Genomic DNA, 20,769 nt, shown 5'->3' with positions numbered 1-20,769 from the left:
CCGAGAAACCTTAGCACTCATCGACAGACACCTTTGCACACTGCTGTGGGGTGGCAAACAACCCAGAATCGCCCTTGATACGCTTCAGCGATCAGTTTGGGAGGGAGGCATCGGTATACCCTGCATATGCACCCATTACCTTGCAGCTCAGATCGGGGTAATAAACGACTGGATTCACGCAGACCCCACACTCCCCCATATCCGCATTGAAATAGAGATCATGACCCTGTTAACCCCGCTGCAGATCCTGTACGCCACCCACGACCAACCCCCGATGTTACCCAGAATGACACCATATTTGCCAGGCCTGGCGGGATGCGCACAAACTAATTGGCTGGAAAGGTAAACCAACGCTATCGCAACCCCTATGGCACAACGCACTCCTACCGGAAATTGTAAAGATGGGCTCCTTCGGTCACTGGCGCGCAAAAGGGATACAGACATTACACACGTGATACAGGAGGGTCACCTCCTCGACTTCGATGCCATGCAAGAGCAATTCCACCTCGTGCCCATGGACCGGTTTCGACATGCGCAGTTGGCCCACGCCATCCGCATCAAATTCCCCGATACGACAACCATACCCCACACCCCACCCCCCCCCCCCCCCCCCCTGTACTCCCATTGAAGCCAATATCCTCCCGGAAAGCATTGCCTCCAAGGTCACTTCCACGCTCTATGAAGCCCTTAACTCCTTCAGGGCTACTCAGCTTGACAGGCTCAAGGAGAAGTGGGAAAGGGATATAGGTCAACTGGAACCAGAAGACTGGGTTGAGGCATTAATGTCACCTAGAGAAACTGGTATATAATCTAAACTCAAGCTAATACAATTAAGAATCCTTCACCGCTCATACCATTCATGCACGGCCAGATTGGGGGGGGGGGGGGCGGCTGGAAGAAGAGACATGCCTCAGATGCAAAACGGAACCTGCCACCTTCTACCATATGGGATTGCCGGGTGTTACAGGTCTTTTGGGAGAGCTGTATTAACACGATCTCTGCCACCCTGGCGACACCAATCCCTAGGGATCCCAAAATGATACTCTTAGGCATCGGGGGTGAAGTTGATCTCTCAAAATAGGAAAAAATGTTTTTGGCTATAGCATTTGGGGCAGGCAAAAGATTAATCGCGGCTAACTGGGGCTCTGCCGACCCTCTGTCATTGAACCACTGGAGTAATGAGCTGGACAGATGCGCGGCCTCAGAACGTCGGATATATAATGCACTGGGCTGCCCCCCGCAAATTCGAAAAAATAAGGGGTAAATGGCTTGATGCTCACTGAAACTCGTTAATGAAAGAAGATCTGTACCGCTGTTAACACTGGTTACCTGCCTCATCCCACGAATGTCCGACGGCTCTCGGCCCAACAGGGCTCCTCTTGTTTTTGTAATTGCCATACTGCCTTGATCAGATGTATGCCTACGATTCATGTTTGTTTTGTTGTGTTGTTTAAAACTCAATAAACAGTTATAAAAAAAAAAAACAGGATCATCCCGGTTCCTCAAAAACCATCAAGGACCACATTGGCACCCTTGCTCCGGCCCATGCCGACTTTTGCAACCAGTCCTTTTCCTCAGGATCCTCCCCTCCCCCTGCCCCCCAAAGCACTCCGTCGTGCATACTCTTCTCATGAAACCCACAGCTGATCCTTCCTGTCCGGCTATCGCCCAATTTCCATTACTCGCTTTCTGGGCATACTCCTGAAAAGGTTGGACATCTCTCAGCTTAACCTTCATTCCGATTCTGTTGGCCGTCTCCATGACCACCAATCTGGCCAGAAGCACGGAAACTGCTCTCCTGAACATCAGTGAAGATCTGCTCTCCAACCATGACTAACATTCCCTCTGTCCTCATCCTACTCGCTCTTCTGCCTTTGACACGGTCAACCATACCATCCTGCTCAACCGTCTGGTTATCACTCATCAGGCTTTGGCCAACCTTTCCTCTCGGATCATCCCTCCCAGGTCCAACTGGGGTCCTTCCTATCTTCCATCTTCCTCTCTACCTTTGGTGTTCCTCAGGGGTCTAACTTCTTGCCCTGGCTTTTCAACCAATATTTGGCAACTCTCGCCCACTGCATTGCCCCCTTCTGCTCAAATTTCCAGGTATACGCTCACGACAACTCATTTTCAGGCTGCCCTCGGCCACCTCATCTCCCTCTCTCATCTCTGATTGCCTTACTGCCATTCAAGATTGGTGTGCCGCCAATGATCTCTGTCTGAAGCCTAGCAAGACGGAGTTACTACTCATCAGCACATCCTTTCCCCTCAATCTGGCCGGCCTCCCTTGGCCCTCCTCCTACCCCCAACTGCAAGGCCAAGAACCTCTGGGTCATCTTTGACTCACTGTCCTTCTCCACCCACATCTGAGGTCTCAAAAAAGTCGAACTGAACTCTCCTTCCCCCAGAAGCTCACTGTCTCCCAAGCTGTGGTTCCCTCTAGATTGGACTATTGTAACAACCTCTTTCTAAATCTACCTGCCTCTACTCTCCGCCCTCTGCAACTAATCCAAAACAGGACTGCTAGACTTGTCCTCAAGCCCTGGGATCGCATCTCTCCAGCTCTAATATACCTTCATTGGCTCCCTGAGGATGCAAGGATTAAATTCAAAACCCACTGCATTGTCCACAAGGCTTTCTGGGGCTTGGCTCCGAAATACCTTCAGCTATCCCTTCCCAAATACCTCCCCTCTCGAGCTCTTCGCTCCTCTACCTCCAACTCCCTCAGGGTCAGTCGTTTTTCAAAGAAACGAGCTGGTGGTAGATTGGTCTTTGGCTGGGGCCTCCCTCTGGAACAGCCTCTCTGCCACTCTAAAATTTGGGAACCATCTCCGGTTCCGGAAGCACCTCAAGACCCTCCTCTTTGTTTCTGCCTTCACTCCCCCTCTACCCTGCTGATCTGCTCTCTTGGCATTTTTGCACCTGGCCACACTGTCACCTGGGCCCAGGTACCTGCTCACCCTGCCACCCTCCTGGCCACCCCATGCACTGGGGACTGTATCTGTACCCATACTGCCCCCCTCCCTCACTCCTGTCCATTTTCTACACTTATCAGACTTACTCATTCTGCTGTCGTAAACAGCACTTGCCACTTGCTGGCTGCACTACCACCGTTTATCGTCTCTTTTATATACCATATTATTTATCTGCTCCTCTGCACTTTCCACTCCCCCCCTTTCCCATGCACTTGCGCGTTCTCAATTTCACTGGGCCTAGTAAGATCGTTGGGTTCTCCCCGGTTCCCCTCCCATACCTTGTCGCGCTCTGAAACGCTTGTGTATGAGCGCGATACAAATAAAATATCTAGACGTGATGCAAGCTGACCAACAATTCTATCTAGATGTGACGCAAGCTATTCTTTACAATTCTATCTGGATGTGACGCAATGCTAATCTTCACACTTCTATACCAATGTGGTGCAGGCTACTATTCACAGTTCTCTCTCAATGTGGCACTCTCTAGATGTGATTCAAGGCAACATTAACAATTCTCTGAGTGCGACGCAAGCTAATATTCACAGTTCTATCTCAAAGTGACGCAGGCCAATATTCACCGCCTGGTGTGCCATGTTCTGAGGGTAGGTGCAGTGGCAGAGCTTCCTGGAGTACAGTATTGCTCTCCTCCCCACCCAACACACCTACCTTGATGGTTGCTGCTTGTTAACGGCTAGCCCTGGTCTCCCCTGCCGACATGGTCTGGAGCCACCGCTGTAGGAGCCACCCTTTGCCTAGGTGCCCTTAGCCGCACTTGTACTTTTTACAGTGCAGTACTGTACTGTCTCTTGCTCATCTGTTATGGGGAAACTGGCATGTCCTTCAGGCTGCCAGTACTGGGAAACATTGTTTGTGGCAACTTATTATTGTACACTGCAGTACAGTGTGGTACACTTGTTTTTACCCTAGACCAACACTCATTTTTGGTTACTCTAGGTGTGCTAAATTGACAAGCTGGTGGCAGCAGTGACTTTTTACCATTTGTTGGTGCTTTTCATTTTAGCCCTACCGCATTTACCACGTTTGGCTACTAACTGTGACTAGTGTCCAAGCATGGACGTGCAGAAATAGTTTTTCACTTGTCCTTTGGCCATCTTGCTCTTTAGCCTTCTTCCTTGCCTGTGAGGCCAGGAAAATCCTTAGGACTTTGTGTCCGGGAAAGCAGAGGCTTTTGGCGGGCTGCTGGAGGGCTGAGTTTGCAGACAGGATGTGGGCTTGGACTGTCTGGTCCCAATCCACAAACTGTTTTCAGTGTGTCTGAGTGGTATGCATGAGTATTTCGGCCAGTGGTCCCGAATGGACCTCTGCTGGGGTGTGTGTGTAGCTAGTCCTGCTATTCAGAGTTTTGGCTCTTACCTGGCTTTTAGGATAAGCGGACCGCTGCACCCATTCGAGAGATCCTGGAGTAACCTGAAGGAGCCAAGCTCCTGTCCAGCTGTCAGACCTGTGAAGAGAACGGAGACCCGTCTGAAGGAGGCCTGACGACCAACTTCTGCTGCTGTCCTGGTGGAGCCCTGTCTTGCTCGTGATCTTCACCAGTCCTGCGAAGAAGCTGCGACATTTGCAGTGGAGGAAACATTCATTCCCGACGTTTGCTCAGTACCCTGCAAAGAGCCTTCGGAAGTGTCGTGGGACCGTCCTGTTGCTGACCAGCTCTGAGTTTGGGCTATCCTGCTCCCGACGTCCCCGTTCCGAGTTGCGACCTGGAACTTGGGGAATCCTCGGCTACAGGACTTCCCTCTGTGAAATTTCGGAGTCCTTGCTTGAAGGGGACTAGAGATAGGAGGGAAAGTCTGACTGTGAAAAGTGAGGCTCTTTGCTTCACTGTTCTGCACCATTAAAACAGCCAGAAATGATCCAATCGTGAACAGCCACTGGTAATCACAGCTGCCCAGCGACGGGCCTTCAGGGACCAGAGGATGTGGTTTGGGACTAGACAGTCCCTGGCACCTCCTCTGGCTCACAGACAAAGCCACTTCGCCTACGAAAGCCACTGCTTTCCCCGGGAAAGGGAATTCCAACGAAGGATGTCCCGAGCAGTCAGGAAGAAGGTCCATTTTAGGGTGCTAGCCACCTTTAGTCGCCATTCACAATAAACGCAAAAGTGCATAATTGAAACCTCACAAAACAAAGTGAAAATATCACAGGTGCCCCCAGCTGGTCCTGAGCACATTTGAACATTTACGAAAAAGTCAGTTAAATAGATATAAAGATACAAAGTACCTTAACAGCACTTCACTGTAAGATGTGTGGAATTTCAAAAAATACAATAATTCATAAAGAGTCCTCTCAGTACTGACCAGTTTTAGGGACTAGTCAGTTCTCCCATATGAATGAGCAAAACAGGCAAGGCTAATGAAGCAGGAGGCTTTACTGGCCTCCAATAAGTCAAGACAGGGGTCAAAGCAAGCAAAAGGAGTAGGGGCCCCATAGAAATGTATGGAGGGAAAGGTGCAAAGAACATCTTTCCCAACACAAGCAAAGCCTACTAAGGACATCAAGCAGCCAAACAAAAACCTGATCACAGGGAAGGGGACAGTCCAGCCGGTACATATCTGAACATTTTAGAAACCACTTTGTGGCAAAATACACACACTTACAAATATCCAGAAATCCCGGCAGAACAGAGTTAAGCCAATAACAAAATGGCCAAGAGCAGGACTTTACAAACAAATATATCGGTGCCCCAATGGCAACCAAAAAAGTACACTGGGCTACTTTGGTAGTAAATGGTTTGCACCCTTTGTGAACCTAAAATAAAATGACAACCGTCTTGCCACCAGCCTTCAACCTAAAGCAAGGTATGGTGATTATAATATCCCCTTCAGCAAACATTTTGTGCTTAAGAGGCACCATGGAACTGGGAGCCTTATGGATGACTACCATATAAAGTAAGGCAAAAAGAGATGCAATGAAAGGAAACTTCAGGAGAAGTCCTCCTGGCCAAATAGTGGGGGGAAAGCAAGGGTCCCTACAATCCCAACAGTTGGAATTATTCTTTAATTTTTTTTATTAATGTGATAGTTTATACATAAACTTTTCACATAAAAAACAAACAATCTCATTCAAAATTCACAGGAATTAGTTTTCATAAAATTAGTTCATCTCATACACAAGTCATAACATCTACTAGTAACTAAAATTATAAGCAAATCACCTTGTCAGATACAGTTCTAAAAACAAAATTAGCTGGGCAAGTCACTTAAATAAAAAAGGAAGAGAATTAAAATCGACATAATACTGCTTATACAGGCCTACCCAAAAAGTTTCAAATGTATATCCCTAGGAGGCTCTATAACCAACCAGATGTTATACATTACAATTAAGAGCTTAACATTTGTTGTATTAATACTACGCCACCAGAAAATTGTCTCTGCTATATGTTCTTTGTCATGTACGTATCTACCATAGTGTGCATTAATAGGTTCTTGACATGTTTGGACATCCACTTAGTACATGTTTTCCTGTCTCAGTAATTTCTTTATTCCGACAGTCGACAGAACCACTCTGCAAGTGGTAGCTGATTAGCTATTCCAGTAGTTTCCAGAACTGTTAAGTGATTAATCTTGGTTAATAGTATGAAACGTCTTCATCTAATTGCAGGGCATAGGTTTAGGTATTGCTGTGGCTTTTTAACGTGTATAGCACATACGTCACAAAATGATAGTTCTTTAAACCTTCAAGGTGGGCATAGTTTTCAAGCCAGTCCCATAGATTAACTTTTTCGACAGGGCGAACTTTGCTGCAAGACTATCCCCCTGATCGTAAACTCCAACCTATCTCATTGAGATAGTTTTCCATATTATTCTTTAAGAGAGACTTCCTCGATTGCTTTGAAATATCTTGGCGCATAGATGCCAAGAGCAGATTATCCCAAGTGTTCAACATTTTCAGGTACAATTCCACCCTTTTCTTTAACAGTAAAGATTTTAGTGATCGCAACCCCAGTTCTAGCCTGATAATGGCCAGGTTGCGGGTCCCTAGAATCCCAAACGGTAGGAATGATGTCTCAGCACTCCTCAGGCACTTCAACTACTAGATGACGCTTCGCAGGAAACATGGCCTGGCTGTGGGCCTATCTCGCGGCAAGAAAACAGGAGAAAGAAACCTCATGCAAGATGTAGGTGTGGCTCAGATGATAAACCGCACCGCGCCGGACAGCAATTATGTAGTTTACAATCTGAGCTAATCCCAGAGTTGTTCCCCTCGCATTTCCGAGCTGACCAACATATATGGAGAAGACAGGAGTGCCACAAAATCTCAAACAGCACCAAGCAGATTACCTTTTCCAACACTAGGAGCATCAGGCAGGTAAACTAAGTAGCTTGCAAAGCAGGACTACCTGCACCATTAGCCTCCAGATGTCTGAAGATAAATCACAGTGAAGACTAAGAATCAAAACATCTTAAACGACAAGTTGGAACAATGTCAACGGTTCAGAAATCTTTGCTCAAAGCAGAAGAATAAAGACACATACTGCACTAGCGATCACCACATTTTTAATGTTCTATCCTTTACTGGCTATGGTCGGAGCATTCTTCATGTCAAAAGCATCACTATTCGCACTTAAATGTACAGTTCAATGCAAAGCCAGATCACAAGTTTAACTCTGCTATGTAAGAAAAGGCCTCCCACTCAGATCATGCACATCAGCGACCGTACAGTATATGAAGATTAATGAAGGTTATGATTGCGACATAGGAATGACATAGTGCATGCAACACTTACTTTTTGCAGAAGGTGCAGGTCTTTTTGCACAGAGGTTTCCTGGAGAAGGCAGTGAGACAGGCTGAGGAGCAGAAAAGCTGCGGCAGCCCCTTACGCTGGTAGGCAGTCTGTCCCTTTTGCAGTGGGGTCCTGCAGTTGGCGCAAGTCATCTTTGTGATAGGCGGGGGTGGAGGCGGAGGAGGGCGCACATTGTTGCGCTGCTGTGGCATCTGATTACGTGTAGACCTGCGAGTCTTTGGCTTCAGGGAGCCGAAAGGAACAAAATCTTCATCGTTGGGATCATCCACCATGGCATCATCTTCCTCATCGGAAATCTGCACTGTAAATAGGAGTGGGAGGTTGACAATGGAGGATGAAGGGTTGAGAAAGAATAGGTTCAGCTGAAGCAAGATGGAAAACAGAGGTAAATGAAAGTTGGACAAAGGCAACTGAACTGGCGAAGGTCAGAGGAGAAGGAAAGGGAATGCACTGGCTAACAACAGTTTTGGCTCCATTAGACATAACCAAAGTGGACCGTTATCGTCTCACGGTAAACGGTTATCCATGATGAACTGGATACTGCATTTCCAATACAATGTTCCTGACTTAAAGGTAAGGGGTCCCCTTCTTACCTGGACATCCCCCTTCATAATCATACATAACAGCGATGCAGTGAGGTAAGAGACAACTCCAAAAAGAAAGACTAGCCGGGACACACAAACTTCCGATTACAAAACATATTGGAGGAGGAACAGCAGCTGTTGGGACAGATTTTCTAAACTGTGTCTTGGTGGACAGGTGTATAGAAGGACAACCTAATATTGTGACAGGTACAACTCTAGGGGCTGTAGTTAAAGCAGTTAAAGTAGCAAGGCGAGCAGTGTAGGCTAAGTATCAAGAAGTGGTGAGCTTGTAAGGCGTCCCCAATGAGTGTATAGTGCAAAGTCAAGGATTGCACTTAGAAAATCAGTTATACACAAGTATTTTTATGCCATATAATACTGAGAAAAATGACTAAATCGGTAATATCACACTATACAATCAGTGGAGGGTTGTATACAAATTGTTTGTTTTACAACTGTTCGAATTACAATTGACCGAATTGTGAAGGTCAATTGTAACATGAGGGGGGGGGAACCCCCCAACATATACATATACGCTACATTACTCACTGTAATCGTATTTCTGATGCTTGGATCTGCTTAGATTTACATGCTGTGCATAGGCCGACATCTAGGGGAAGCTGCGGAGTATTACAGTTTGTTTATCGAAACTCAAAAATGGCCGTCAACACAGGGCGTGCCAGTAATACTATCTCTAGTGTGAAGTCCACTGTACCCATGATCCCTCACGTGTGTAGGACCCTCAGATTGTATTTTTTCTGACAGGAGGTCGCATGAGGAGTAGCGCGAGTACAGATTATCCAAGCAGATAGATAGGAAGATAAGACTACAAGCATCCATGAGCCTTCTCTCAGAGGGGAGGAAGGACGGGGCGCATGTGAATCTAAGCAGATACAAGCATCAGAAATACAATTACGGCGAGTAATGTATCCCTTCTGAGGCTTGTGGAATCTGCTTAGATCACATGCTGTGCATAGATTAGCGAGTGTTAGAAGGAGGTGGGATGTGAGAAGGGTCATGAGCAAACAGATGTCTTAAAACCGCTTGTCCCACTTAAGTATCTGTCTTGGAATGAGTGTCAATGCAGTAGTGCTGAGTAAAAGTGTGAATAGAGCTCCAAGTAGCTGCTTTGCAAATGGTGTCAAGGGGTACATTTGCAATGAAAGTCGGCCCCAATGCCTCTTGTAGAGTGGCCTCTTGGCGTAAAAGGAAGATTCTTTTCAGAAAGGGAGTAACATAGTTGGATACAATTGACTATCCATTTGGAGATGGCACCTTTAGAAATGCAATCTCCTTCTCTGCCTGTAGCTACAGAGACAAACAGTTGGTCTGTTTTCCTTAGCGGTCTGGTCTTGTCTACATAGTAGAGGACTGCTCTTCGCACATCTAGAGTGTGTAGTTTCACCTCAGCAGAGGTGAAACTACACACTCTTGGATTCTTGGAAGAAGGCCGGAAGCAGGATGGACTGGTTAACGTGGAATTTCGAAATAAATTTAGGTGAGAACCTATGGTGTGTTCGTAGAACCAGTATATCCTTATGAACAGTAAAGACAGGATCCTGCATTGACAGAGCCGGAATTTCACTGACCCTTCTTATGGATGTAATGGCTACTAAGAAGGCCGTTTTATAGGTCAGGTGTTTAAGACTAGCTTTATGCATGGGTTCAAATGGTGGGCCCATGAGTTTAGCAAGCACCACATTAAGGTCCCAACCTAGTGGTGGGTTTGAAATTGGAGTGTGGAGTCTCTTTACCCCTTCCATGAAGGCTTTAACCACTGGTACTTTCCACCACGAAACCTTGTGGAAAGTGGTGTAGGCTGACAGCGCTGCCAGATGTACTTTTAGTGAGTTAAATACCAGGCGTGCATCCAGCAGGTGGAGCATGTAAGTGACAATATTGGAAGGAGTGCAATCAACTGGGTTGATTTAATTATTTTGGCACCAGATACCGAATCTTTTACATTTATCAAAGTAACAGTACCTCGTGTTAGGTTTCCTAGATTCCTTTAGGATGTCCATACATCTCTGTGGTAAGTTGAGATTTCCAAACTATGACTTCAGGAGCCATGCTGCCAGGTTCATCGAGTTGGGTTGATGGTGCACTGTTTGTCCTTGGTCCTGGGACAGTAGGTTGTACCAGCCCGGGAGTCTGATGGGTTTGCACACCGCTAGTCCACGTAGGTGTGAGAAGCACGGTTGCCTCGCCCACATGGGAGCAACTAGGATGAGCGTCATCGATTCCCTGTGCATCTTGTTGACCACTTTCCTCAGGAGGGGGGGGGGGGGGGGGGGGGTTGGTGGAAAAGCATAGGCAAACATTCCTGACCAGTTCATCCACAGGGCGTTCCCCTTTGAGTCTGGCTGGGGGAACCTGGATGCGAATTCTGGGCATTGCCTATTTTCGCTTGTGGCAAATAGGTCTGTAGTGGGGAAACCCCACTGTGAGACGATATCTTCTACGACTTCTGAGTAGACACCATTTGTGTTCTCTTGGGAGGGGATCTCTGCTTAAAGTGTCCGCTAGCGAATTGAGATTCCCCTGGAATATGTTGAGATGACAGGTAAATGTTCAGTCTGAGTGCCCATCTCCAAATTTTCTGGGCAACCTTCAACAGATTTGGCGAACGAGTCCCTCCCCGTTTGTTTAGGTAAAACATTGCTGTTGTGCTGTCTGTCAGGATCTGCACTGACAGGTTCAACATGTGGGGTTCGAACGCCTGAAGCGCTCTGAATACTGCCAGAAGCTCTAGCAGATGGATATGAATCTTGGCTACTGTGTGAGACCAGAGACCCTGAGCTGTGTGGTGGAGGAGGTGTGCTCCCCACCCTGACAGGGATGCTTCTGTAGTGACTACAGCCTGTACTTCTGGATCATAGGAGGGTTTCCCCTTTGACAGGTTCTCTTGTCCACCAGTGAAGACATTGAACAAGTGTTGGCGAAACGACCAATAGATCGTCCCACTGACCATTTGCCCGAGACCACTGTTTAGCCAACCATTCCTGCATGGGTCGCATGCGCAGGCACGCGTGGGGGCCCAGGTAAATACATGACGCCATCATGCCTAGCAAATGCATCACTTTATCTGGCAACCGGGCTAGCAAAAAGGAATTTGCAGTAGTAGATTCCGAATTCTTTCCTCTGATGGAAAGGCCAACACCTCTCGAGTGTCTAAGACGGCTCCTAAGAACTGCTTGGAGATGCTTGGCACCAGACTTGATTTTTGTCTCATTTATGGAGAAACCCAATTCGAAGAGGTCGATCCATCTTTGAATGTTTGACCTGCAAATTACTGGGCTCTCCCCCGTGATAAGCCAGTCGTCCAGATAAGGGTACACCGGGATTGCCTCCCTGCGCAGGTGTGCCACCGCCAGTACCTTGGTGAATACCTTTGGAGCCGAGGCTATCCCGAAGGGCAGTACCTTGAAAGTGCTTGAAGCGCAGATATTTTCTGTGCGCTGGGAACATCGAAATATGAAAATAGGCATCTTTCGTATCCAATGTTGACATGTAATCCCTTTTTTAGGAGGGGGATTACCTCTTGGAGAGTAGTCATGCAAAACTTTTGGGGCTTGACATACTTGTTTGCAGGGCGCAAGTCTAATACTGGGCGCATGGTCAGATCTTTCTTTTGGCACAAGGATGTAAGTTGAATAAATACCCTTGTTTACCTGGTTGCCCGGGACGAGTTCTATCGCGTTCTTTGCTAGAAGATGGACGATCTACTAGAGGAGACTCTTCTGGTGGTCCAAGGAATGTACTTTGACGTGGGGGTGGCTTCGGGGGACGCTCGAGCAGTTCTATGCAGTATCCTGCGGACACTGTGGACAGCACACATCTGTCTGATGTGATCCCTTCCCAAGCTTGGGTGAAGTTGGAAATGCATCCCCCTACTGGGAATGCGTAAGAAGGGACCCTGAGCGCATCGTCGCTGTTTAGCGGGAGGCGTGCCGCCTCTGCTGAGGCTGCCTCTACCCTTACCACGGCCCCTCTGGTTCCCTCTGTTGTAACTCGGTAGACTGCTGGTTGTAACCCCATGATGTACCCTGCCCCTGTGAATAGTTGGAGCCTCTTTGTGAATTTCGGCTGTGTGGGTGACAAAAATTACTTTTGCCTCTTTGATTAGGGGGCTTGTTGGTCAACTGTCCCAGGGATTTCAGAGTCCCATACTCATCTTTGGCATTCTTTAATGCGTCCCCTACCGCTTTGCCAAACAGTAGATTACGCTCCACCGGCATGTCGATTAAGGATGCTTGTGTCTCGGGTTTAAACCCTGACTGTCTTAACCAATCATGCCTCTTAATGACAGTGCTCTATGCTATTAGCCTGCCGGCGTTATCTGCGGCATCAAAGGTTGCAACAGGACACGGCTCTCCCCGCCGACGCAATCTGGGCCAACTGGCCCTTTAAAGGTTCTGATGCAGAGTCGATGAGGGGAGCTACTTTCTCCCCCTGTTGGCAGTTGTAACTAGCCAGCAGAGTGGTGGAATTGGCAATCCTTGCCTGGTAAGCGGAAGTGGAGGTTACCTTCCTTCCCAGCCCGTAGATTTTCTTGCTCTCCTTGTCGGGGGAGCCTCAGATTATGACAGAAGCGTTATCGCCCTCTTCCGGGTATTAGTAACTACCAGGGAGTTAGGCTTCAGTTGCCCCCTTATGTAAAGCGGGTCCGATTGGGCTGCCCTGAACAATTTCTCGATTCTGGGGTTTACTTCCCTGGTGAGGTTAGGATTGAGAAGGGAAGGATCAATTCTCCGTTGGATGGACTTGAGAATTGGAATGGCCTGAGCAATGGGTTTCTTTTCTCCTACTAGTTACTCAGCAAAGACCCTCTCCTCCTTTGCCTCCTGAGTGTCTATGCGGAAGAGGTTCTGCCGCTCTAGTCAAGACCTCATTTAGGAGGGGCTGGTTGTCGACTGGAGAGTCGTTAACTTGAGGTTCTTTGCCTACCGCGGAGTCTATACTGTAGACTTCTGGGTTATCATCCTCCTCCTCCTCCTCCTCCTCTTGGTCCTTGTCGTCCCCATAATAGTCCACCCCAGTTTGGTCGTCCAACGTTACCAAGTCTGGATCCTCATCCTGTAGTGGATCCTCACTATACTGGGTGTAAGGCTGGATGTAAAAAGGGTCAGAAGACTGAGCTTGCGTTGGGGGTCTCAAACCGAGGTTTCTTACCAGGCGGCTGCGGGTCCCTAGACCCTGACGGAGTAGCACCGTCAGGGGTATAGGTGAGGAAGTGTTCTGGGTTCTTGGAGTAGAAGTCTGCTAGGGAGGACATTCTAGACATAACCCTGTCTATATCCTCACTGATCCATTTCTTGGAGCTGGGAATGACCTTGACTGGACCTATGGGCTTGTGCAGGTGAGATAGTTCCTTCTGCTGTTTCCCCCCCCTTCCCCATGAGTGGAACAGTGTTTCCCCTGGTGTTTTCACCCTCTCAGAGGTTTGACGCCTGGCGTTGAGCTTCGGGGGTAGTGTCCCTTTCCTTCGAGTGAGGGCGTCGGGATTCGGAAGCAGCCGCCGAACGGTCTATTGGCACCGACTCAAGGTGAGCGGCCTGGGGCTGGTGGTCGGCTTTGTCTTCCGACGAGCGTACCTCCATGACTTTGGTGAGTGAGGCACTTTTGGCAACTGTGGATGGTTGGCTAGTGTCGTGAGGCGATCTTGACCGAGAACGCCCAGAGGACACCGATTCGGTGGACCGCTCCTTGTGTGCCTCTTTTCGAAAACTCGACACGCGCGTCGAGTCTCGGTTGGACTTTGAGTGTTTAGGTGTGGAAGTGGTGTGGGTAGCGCTCGTGTTGCCGGGCTTTTTCCTCATAACTGCCCTGCCGGACAGCCTTCCGAGGTCGGGGACTTGCGCTTGGCCGTCTTTCGACGCCTCGTTGCCCTCGTCGTCCGAAAGTACGGCATCACTGCCATCACTGAAGGCGCCCTCCGCTTCCATAGCCTCGCGTTGCCTGGCGTGGTGGGCCCAACGTTTGGTCGAGCGGTCCTTTAGTCTCTTAGCCTTGAACCGGCTACACACTCTGCAGTTCGCCTCGGGGTAGTCCCTCGGCAAGCAGAGGTTACAGGTGGCGTGTTTGTCAACCCAAGGATACATGTGGTTGCACTTGGGGCAGAATTTGAAAGGGGTACCCTCCATACGCACCCTGTGGTAGCGGGCTAGTGTGTGTAAGATATATCTATATGAGTGTAGAGTATGTTTCCACCCCCCACTCCTTCTTGCAGGGCCGAGGCCAGAGGCCTTCCGAGGCCCAAAGTCTGTCGTGCAGCTCTCGGCGGTTGCTTCTTCACCGGGCTGGCGTCGAGCTTCAAACTTCGATGACTCGACGTGGGAGTGGAAGAAACGGGGAAATATGATATTTCACAAAATATGGCTGAAAGCCAGGGAACTCCGCGGAAAGCTTCTGTCAAGCATGGCGGAAAAAAACAATCTGCGGGTCCTACACCCACGAGGGATCATATGTACAGTGGACGTCACACTAGGGATTGTATTACTGGCACGCCCTGCGTCGACGCCCATTTGAGTTTCGAAAACAAACATACTCCGAAGCTTCCACTAGATGTCGGCCTATGCACAGCATGTGATCTAAGTAGATTCCACAAGAGGTCAATTTTGACCGTTTAAAATCCGTCAATTGTTCATTCGAACAATTGTAAACAAACAATTTGGTGTATACCTCACTGGAGTAGGGCAAACTACATATAAAACCCCTGTAAAGGAAAGAGTATTAGTACAAGCACTACAGGTCCACAGAGATGCAATATTAGCTTCAGAAGTCCATCCACAAGATGTACGTGGCCTTGTGCCCAAAAGTACCAAACAGTGTTGAGAGGCTGGAAAAAATTGAAAGTAGGGTCTCTGGGGTCCAATGGGGTCTGGGGAACAGTTCCAAGGGGTAGGGGACAAGTTGTTCTAACTCAAGTGTCCAACGTTCAGAGTGCTTGTACAAACAAGAAGTGGCAAAGCCAAACTATTTGAAAGGTTTCTAAAGGTTATCAAGCATTTGAAGAGGGAGTTAGGGGTTAAGGCATCGTTAAAATTCACCAACCGTACTCCGATACTTTGTAGAACATGGCAGGTCTGCTGAAGAGGGTGCAGGTCATTTTCCCCTCGCTGTCAGCCTCAGCCCTCGATCCCCAGAGGTTGCAGTTTAGAGCACTTCTCCTGTTGGTGACTAAAAGAACTCGATGCAGGTCTCCTCTCAGGACAGGACTGGATGCAGGTAAGCAGTTTTGGACAACGGCCACCAATGCACAGCGACGCAAAGGGATTCACTTACTGTGGCCAGACTTCGCCTCCTATCTCGGGTCCCCTTGATGCTAGGACCATAACATTTTGCAGAGTTAAGTCTTATGGCACAAACCGAAGATCCACCCAGTTCCAGGCATCAACTCTGGAACAGCGACATCTGCAGCACAGTAGCCCAAAATCAGCTGGTCAGCCACTGGGTGGTCCAGAGGTACTTCCCAAGGCTCTTTGTAGGACACCAAGCCGATGTCGAGAATGGATGTTCCCTCCACTCCACGGGTCACAGCTCCTTCACAGGACTGCTGGAGATCTTCCACAAGACAGTTCTACCAGGAAAGCAGCAGAAGTCGGTCGCCAGGCCTTCTTCCAACGGGTCTTCAGACTCCCTACGGGTCTTGCAGCGGGACACGATTCTGGGCTACTTCAGTTTCTTCCAAGCGCTCTCTAGCCAGGGTGCAGGGGTCCGCTTATCCAAAAAGCCAGGTAAGAGCGGACACTCCCACTAGCCAATCACACACACACACCAGTGGTGGTCCAATCAGTGTCACCAGTGGCACAACTCGAATACCACTCACACCGAAACCAGTTTGCGGATTGGTAACCAAGTCCCAACCCACTAACTGGGAGCAAACATCCATGGCCCTGCAGTAGCCTGCCAAAAGCCTCTGCTTTGCTGGGCAGTGGAAGTACATATAAGGATTTCCCTGGCCTCACAGGCCAGGAAGAAGATTAAAAGATGGCAAAGTGGATGGAAAGTGGCAGTCTGCCAAGTCTGCCGGTTATTTCTTGCTGGCTACTGTGTTTTGGCTCCTCCTTTTGGATTTCCCGTAACTGCATCCATTCCCGCAAAGTGGACGGAAAGTGTCAGTCTGAAGTCCGCGGGCGGATGTTGGAAGGTTGACATAATCATGTGGAAACATTAGCTTATAAAAATCGGGAATTCTACAGACAAGATTGTCAGTTTGATCAGCTTGAGGGGACTCGGAAAAAAAACTGACATTTAATGAGAGAGTGCACCCTGCAATTGCGAACTGTCAGCTTGAATCATTCTTTAGACACCGCTCACGTGACTGCTTAAACAAAAAAGGGGAATCATTGCCATAATGCTGGAAAAGGATCCCCCACACTCGACGTATGGGCAAACTGTGCAAGGGTGTGCCTCATCCCTCGCCCTCCACATTTTCACTGCGCCCCCCCCCCCCCCCATCTTGACCACCCGGAAAGACTTCTGAAACTCTGAACTGAATAAGGAAACACTCTGGTGGATCCATCTGAGCCGACACTTGCCAGCTCTAGTAACAGCAGGGAGCAAATTTTAACAGGTCGGCACATTATCCTCATCACTCAGAAGTGGGATTCCAGACTGATGTGGGTCTGAACCCAACTATTCAAGATCTTTAGCTCCCCCTCGCCGAGTCCGTGGTCCAGTGCCGGGACCCAATACCACTGCTATCTTTGCCTAGGACTCCCGCCCAGGTGAATCTGCGGATGGGTGGGCGTCACCCAGGATTCGGGGCCTCGACCGTCCGAGATGAAGCTAGGAGTAAGAGAACCCAACATGGACGATTGGCAATTTGAAGAGGACGCAGAATATTTGGAAGTGGTTTTAACTGCCCGGACTCACCAGACTATGCCATTTTGCTGCTCCCTACATTCCTGCCAAACCCCAATTTCCAGGAGGGCCAGCTCTACTGTTTTGAAGCTGGAGCAACATGAGGCATTAGCTGCAAGATTGGCCATGGATATTGCTGAGCTTTGCAAGACAATACCAATGCAGACTAAGTGACCTAGCAGGCTCGGGGGTACTCTACGCCGAAAGTAACACAGTGGTTCCCCTGTGCCTAGGACTAATGCGGGCACCCTGGGAAAACTAACAGGAAAGGGACACCGGGAGGTCAGAGCCCCCCAACCCACCAATGCAGCCCGTTCTGAGTCCCAAGGCTTCAGAAATGAAGATGAATGAGAACACTGAAGTGGGGTGTGGGGCTGGGAGCTGGCGGGTTCCCGCAGGTGTTGCAGGTATCTTCGGCTGATTCTAATGCCACTGCCTCTTTTGAGAGAACAAGATCCGGTACTTAAACAGTGGGGGAGTAGGGACAGGCGGCTTGAGTGATTGGGGAAGGTCCAAGGCCATACCACAAAACGATTGAGAGGATTATTAGGGAGAAGGATGGCCTAATAATGAACAGAAGAAATCTCTTGAAGCTTATACACTGTTCCCCGAAGTAACGATTTATTGACCAAAATGACATTAAAATAGTTGCATTTATCATTGAAAAGGATATGATCGGGTGATTGTGCATCTGATTTCCACATTGGTGGATCAAGCTCTTTTGGAGGAGTCAGCGGGCGTCCTACATCTGGGGTTCGAATTAACTGATTTGGGCAAAAATGACATCAGGGAGAGTACCCAAACGTTCTCCAAATGGCAGAAAATCAGTTGGCACTAGTGGCTGTTCTAATAACAGTGGTTTGGGGTCCAGAAATCTATTGACCTCAATAAAAGCGACTACCACCTTAGGTCGGAAAATTCAACCGGCTATCACCAGTCTCCATTCAAGTTTCATATTTGGTTGCAGCAAAGCAAGAAGCATAAGGATCCGTACGTTGAAAAAGGGAGCCCCACCATGGCTGGTCTTGGCTGGCAGGATCTCTGACAAAAAAAGTATCTAACTCCCTGGGTTGGTGGCGTCCTGCACACTGAGCATAACCTCAGGGAATACCCGAGGCTTTGCCCACTTGGAACTGAGAATTGGATTTGTACAAATTTGATCTCATATGCCTTCAGGAGACTTGGTTGGTAACGAAACCACGGTCAAGGATATGAGATATGTTTAGATTCGGCCTCATCAAGGAAGGTGGGGAGACCTTCAGCAGGCCCAATGACCTTGATGAAATTGGGGCAATGTTTCAAAATCTTAGATTCTAGAAATCCAAGTGCGTATGTCCAGATGGTCAAATTGGAGTGGGAAGTAACTCGGTGAGGATCCAATGTTGTTGGTTGTTTTCAATGTGTATAGGAATCCTGCAGGGGTTGGTGCGGAGGACTTTATTGGTCCTATTACCGACCTGATGTATAAATCATGGGTGGACTCAAAACCTCCCCTCTTTTTTGATTTGTGGAGATTTCAATGCAAGGTTTCTGGATGTTTCAGGGTAAATTCTTCAGCAGGGCCATAGCTGGTCAAGTGGCACAGCGAGTAGAGCGCTCGCTTTGACATCTGTGCAGAACCTGCTAATGCAGGTTCAAATCCCGGCAGGGCCAAACTCAGCCTTTCATCCTTCCGAGGTCGATAAATGAGCACCACACACCGTGGGTAAAAATAAGCCGCGCTCAGATACCGGAGGGTTCGTAGCGCTATATAAATGCTAAAGTATTATTATATGCATAAAAAAACAGCTCTTTGGATGTTGGAGATGAAATAACGGGAAAAATTCATGATAAATGGCACACTTAGAGGAGACATTCTGGGGCAATCAAAAGGCTCACCTGGATTATTATTTTGCATTTGTTACTCTGGTTGCCATTTGTACTCCTTGAATGTGTCACATCCACTAGTTTAAGTGACCACGCCCTTTTCCAGCTTTATCTCAAGGCACAGGGCGCTGAGGAGTATAACGGGGATGGTGGTACAAACAAACCAGGCACAAAACCGCTTACGAATACTCCCGGGGCAAGTCCCAGAAATTAACATAAGCTACAAAGAAGCTTTGGCTGCTAATCCTCTGGGTGTGAGCTATTCTGGCCGCCTTCTAAGGTTACAATCAAAAGTAAAGCAGGAAATTACCAGATTGCATTACCCCAATGAAGAAATCAAAAAGCAAAAAAGACAATCAAGAGCCGATTTGCAGCTAATAGAGCACTGTGAAAGTGATGAAGTGCACGCAAGCAAAGAACAGCGGAAACAGCAGTATATAAATTGCCTGCTGTCCACTTAGGCACAGCGCCTTCAAACTGGCGCAGAGATCATGATGAAAATCAGCTTAAAAAAAATACCCATGATCTTTGGGCTAGCTAAACAATTCCACCTTCCAATTGGCTACCATGATTCCAGATGTTTCAGAAAGAGGTTGGATCGAGATTTTTGGTGTCTTCTCAAGCGGTTCTGAAACATCCGTACTGAGTGTAGAGCAGCTTAGGCGGCTGTGGTCTATCATCTTTACAAAAGAGGATATTGTTAACAAAATAAAACTATTGAATCCATCCAGAGCGGAGGGTCGGATGGCCTGCACAATGAAATGTTACAGATATTTACATAGCACACCGTCACAAACAGAATTGGCACCCAGGCGCTCTGGCGGATCTGTAAACAGGAGGAGGGCAGGTAATGTTAGTCAGGAGTAGGACAGTGGGAGAGGTGGTGTGCAGTTGGCAGCTTCAGCTCGGTATCCACCGAGTGCTGATCTTTGGTGCAAGTATCGGATCGGGCAGGACCTTGTGTGCTGTTTGTCTTCTTGCTGTGGTGTGGTAAAGTGTGTGCAGATTGCTGGGAGAGAAATGGTTGTGTGACTTTGTGGGTTAAGTATGCAGAAAGTCGAGGGTTGGGTTTGTGGGGTCTGTATCCTGATGCCAGGTTTGTAGTCAGGTACTTCTGAATCCATGCGGACTGCATCCCTGTGGGTGGGGGTTGTTGCTGGCTCCTTATGGGCAGTCTCGCTGTGGTGGTGCTGCGCTAATCCAGCTTCATCGTAGTGAGTATTGTATGGAGTGCCTACCATCTCCCACCATGGAGCGATGTGTCCGAACCTTTTCTTTGGGTGTGGAACTGGTCGGTAGTATCTATTCTCTTGTTGTCTTATGTGACCCTGGTCGGATGAGGCTGTGAACGGTTCAGGGTCGGTGTGCTGTTGATGGGGGGTCCTAGTGTATCTGTCTAGGTCAGCCTGTGTATTCAGTCGTTCGTTTCCTCCTGCCATGACCATCTTTAACTTGCTTTTAAAAAAAGAAAAAATTAAAAACGTAATCTTGGAGGAGTGGGCACATTTCTTCTGGACGCTATTCAACCAGATTCTACGAACTAGAAAGGTCCCCGCTTCCTCGAAGGCAGCAATTATAGTGCCAATCTACAAGAAGGGGCAAGAGAGATGACCAGAAAAATGATAAGCCTATTGCCCTTTTAGATACGCTGGGTAAGAGCTTTGGTTCAATCCTGTTGGGACTTTTTGAGGATTACGTTATAGCTGCAGGCCATC

At 48.2% G+C, this 20,769-nt stretch overlaps 1 protein-coding gene across 5 annotated transcripts in view; it reads right to left on the bottom strand.

Moving 5' to 3' along the window:
• The window catches only part of ZMYM3 (zinc finger MYM-type containing 3), a 1,331,158-nt gene that overhangs the window by 1,020,627 nt on the left and 289,762 nt on the right, over nt 1–20,769 (bottom strand). For all 5 annotated transcript variants that reach the window (XM_069612373.1, XM_069612372.1, XM_069612371.1 and 2 more), the window contains exon 5: nt 7,722–8,040. In XM_069612373.1, coding sequence (XP_069468474.1) covers nt 7,722–8,040 — 319 coding nt within the window. The remainder of the gene's footprint in view (nt 1–7,721; nt 8,041–20,769) is intronic.

Source organism: Ambystoma mexicanum, chromosome 5p (assembly GCF_040938575.1).
Source record: "Ambystoma mexicanum isolate Mex_15411 chromosome 5p, UKY_AmexF1_1, whole genome shotgun sequence".
In the NCBI taxonomy this organism is placed as follows: Eukaryota; Metazoa; Chordata; class Amphibia; order Caudata; family Ambystomatidae; genus Ambystoma; species Ambystoma mexicanum.
This window is presented reverse-complemented; position numbering and strand designations above follow the sequence as displayed.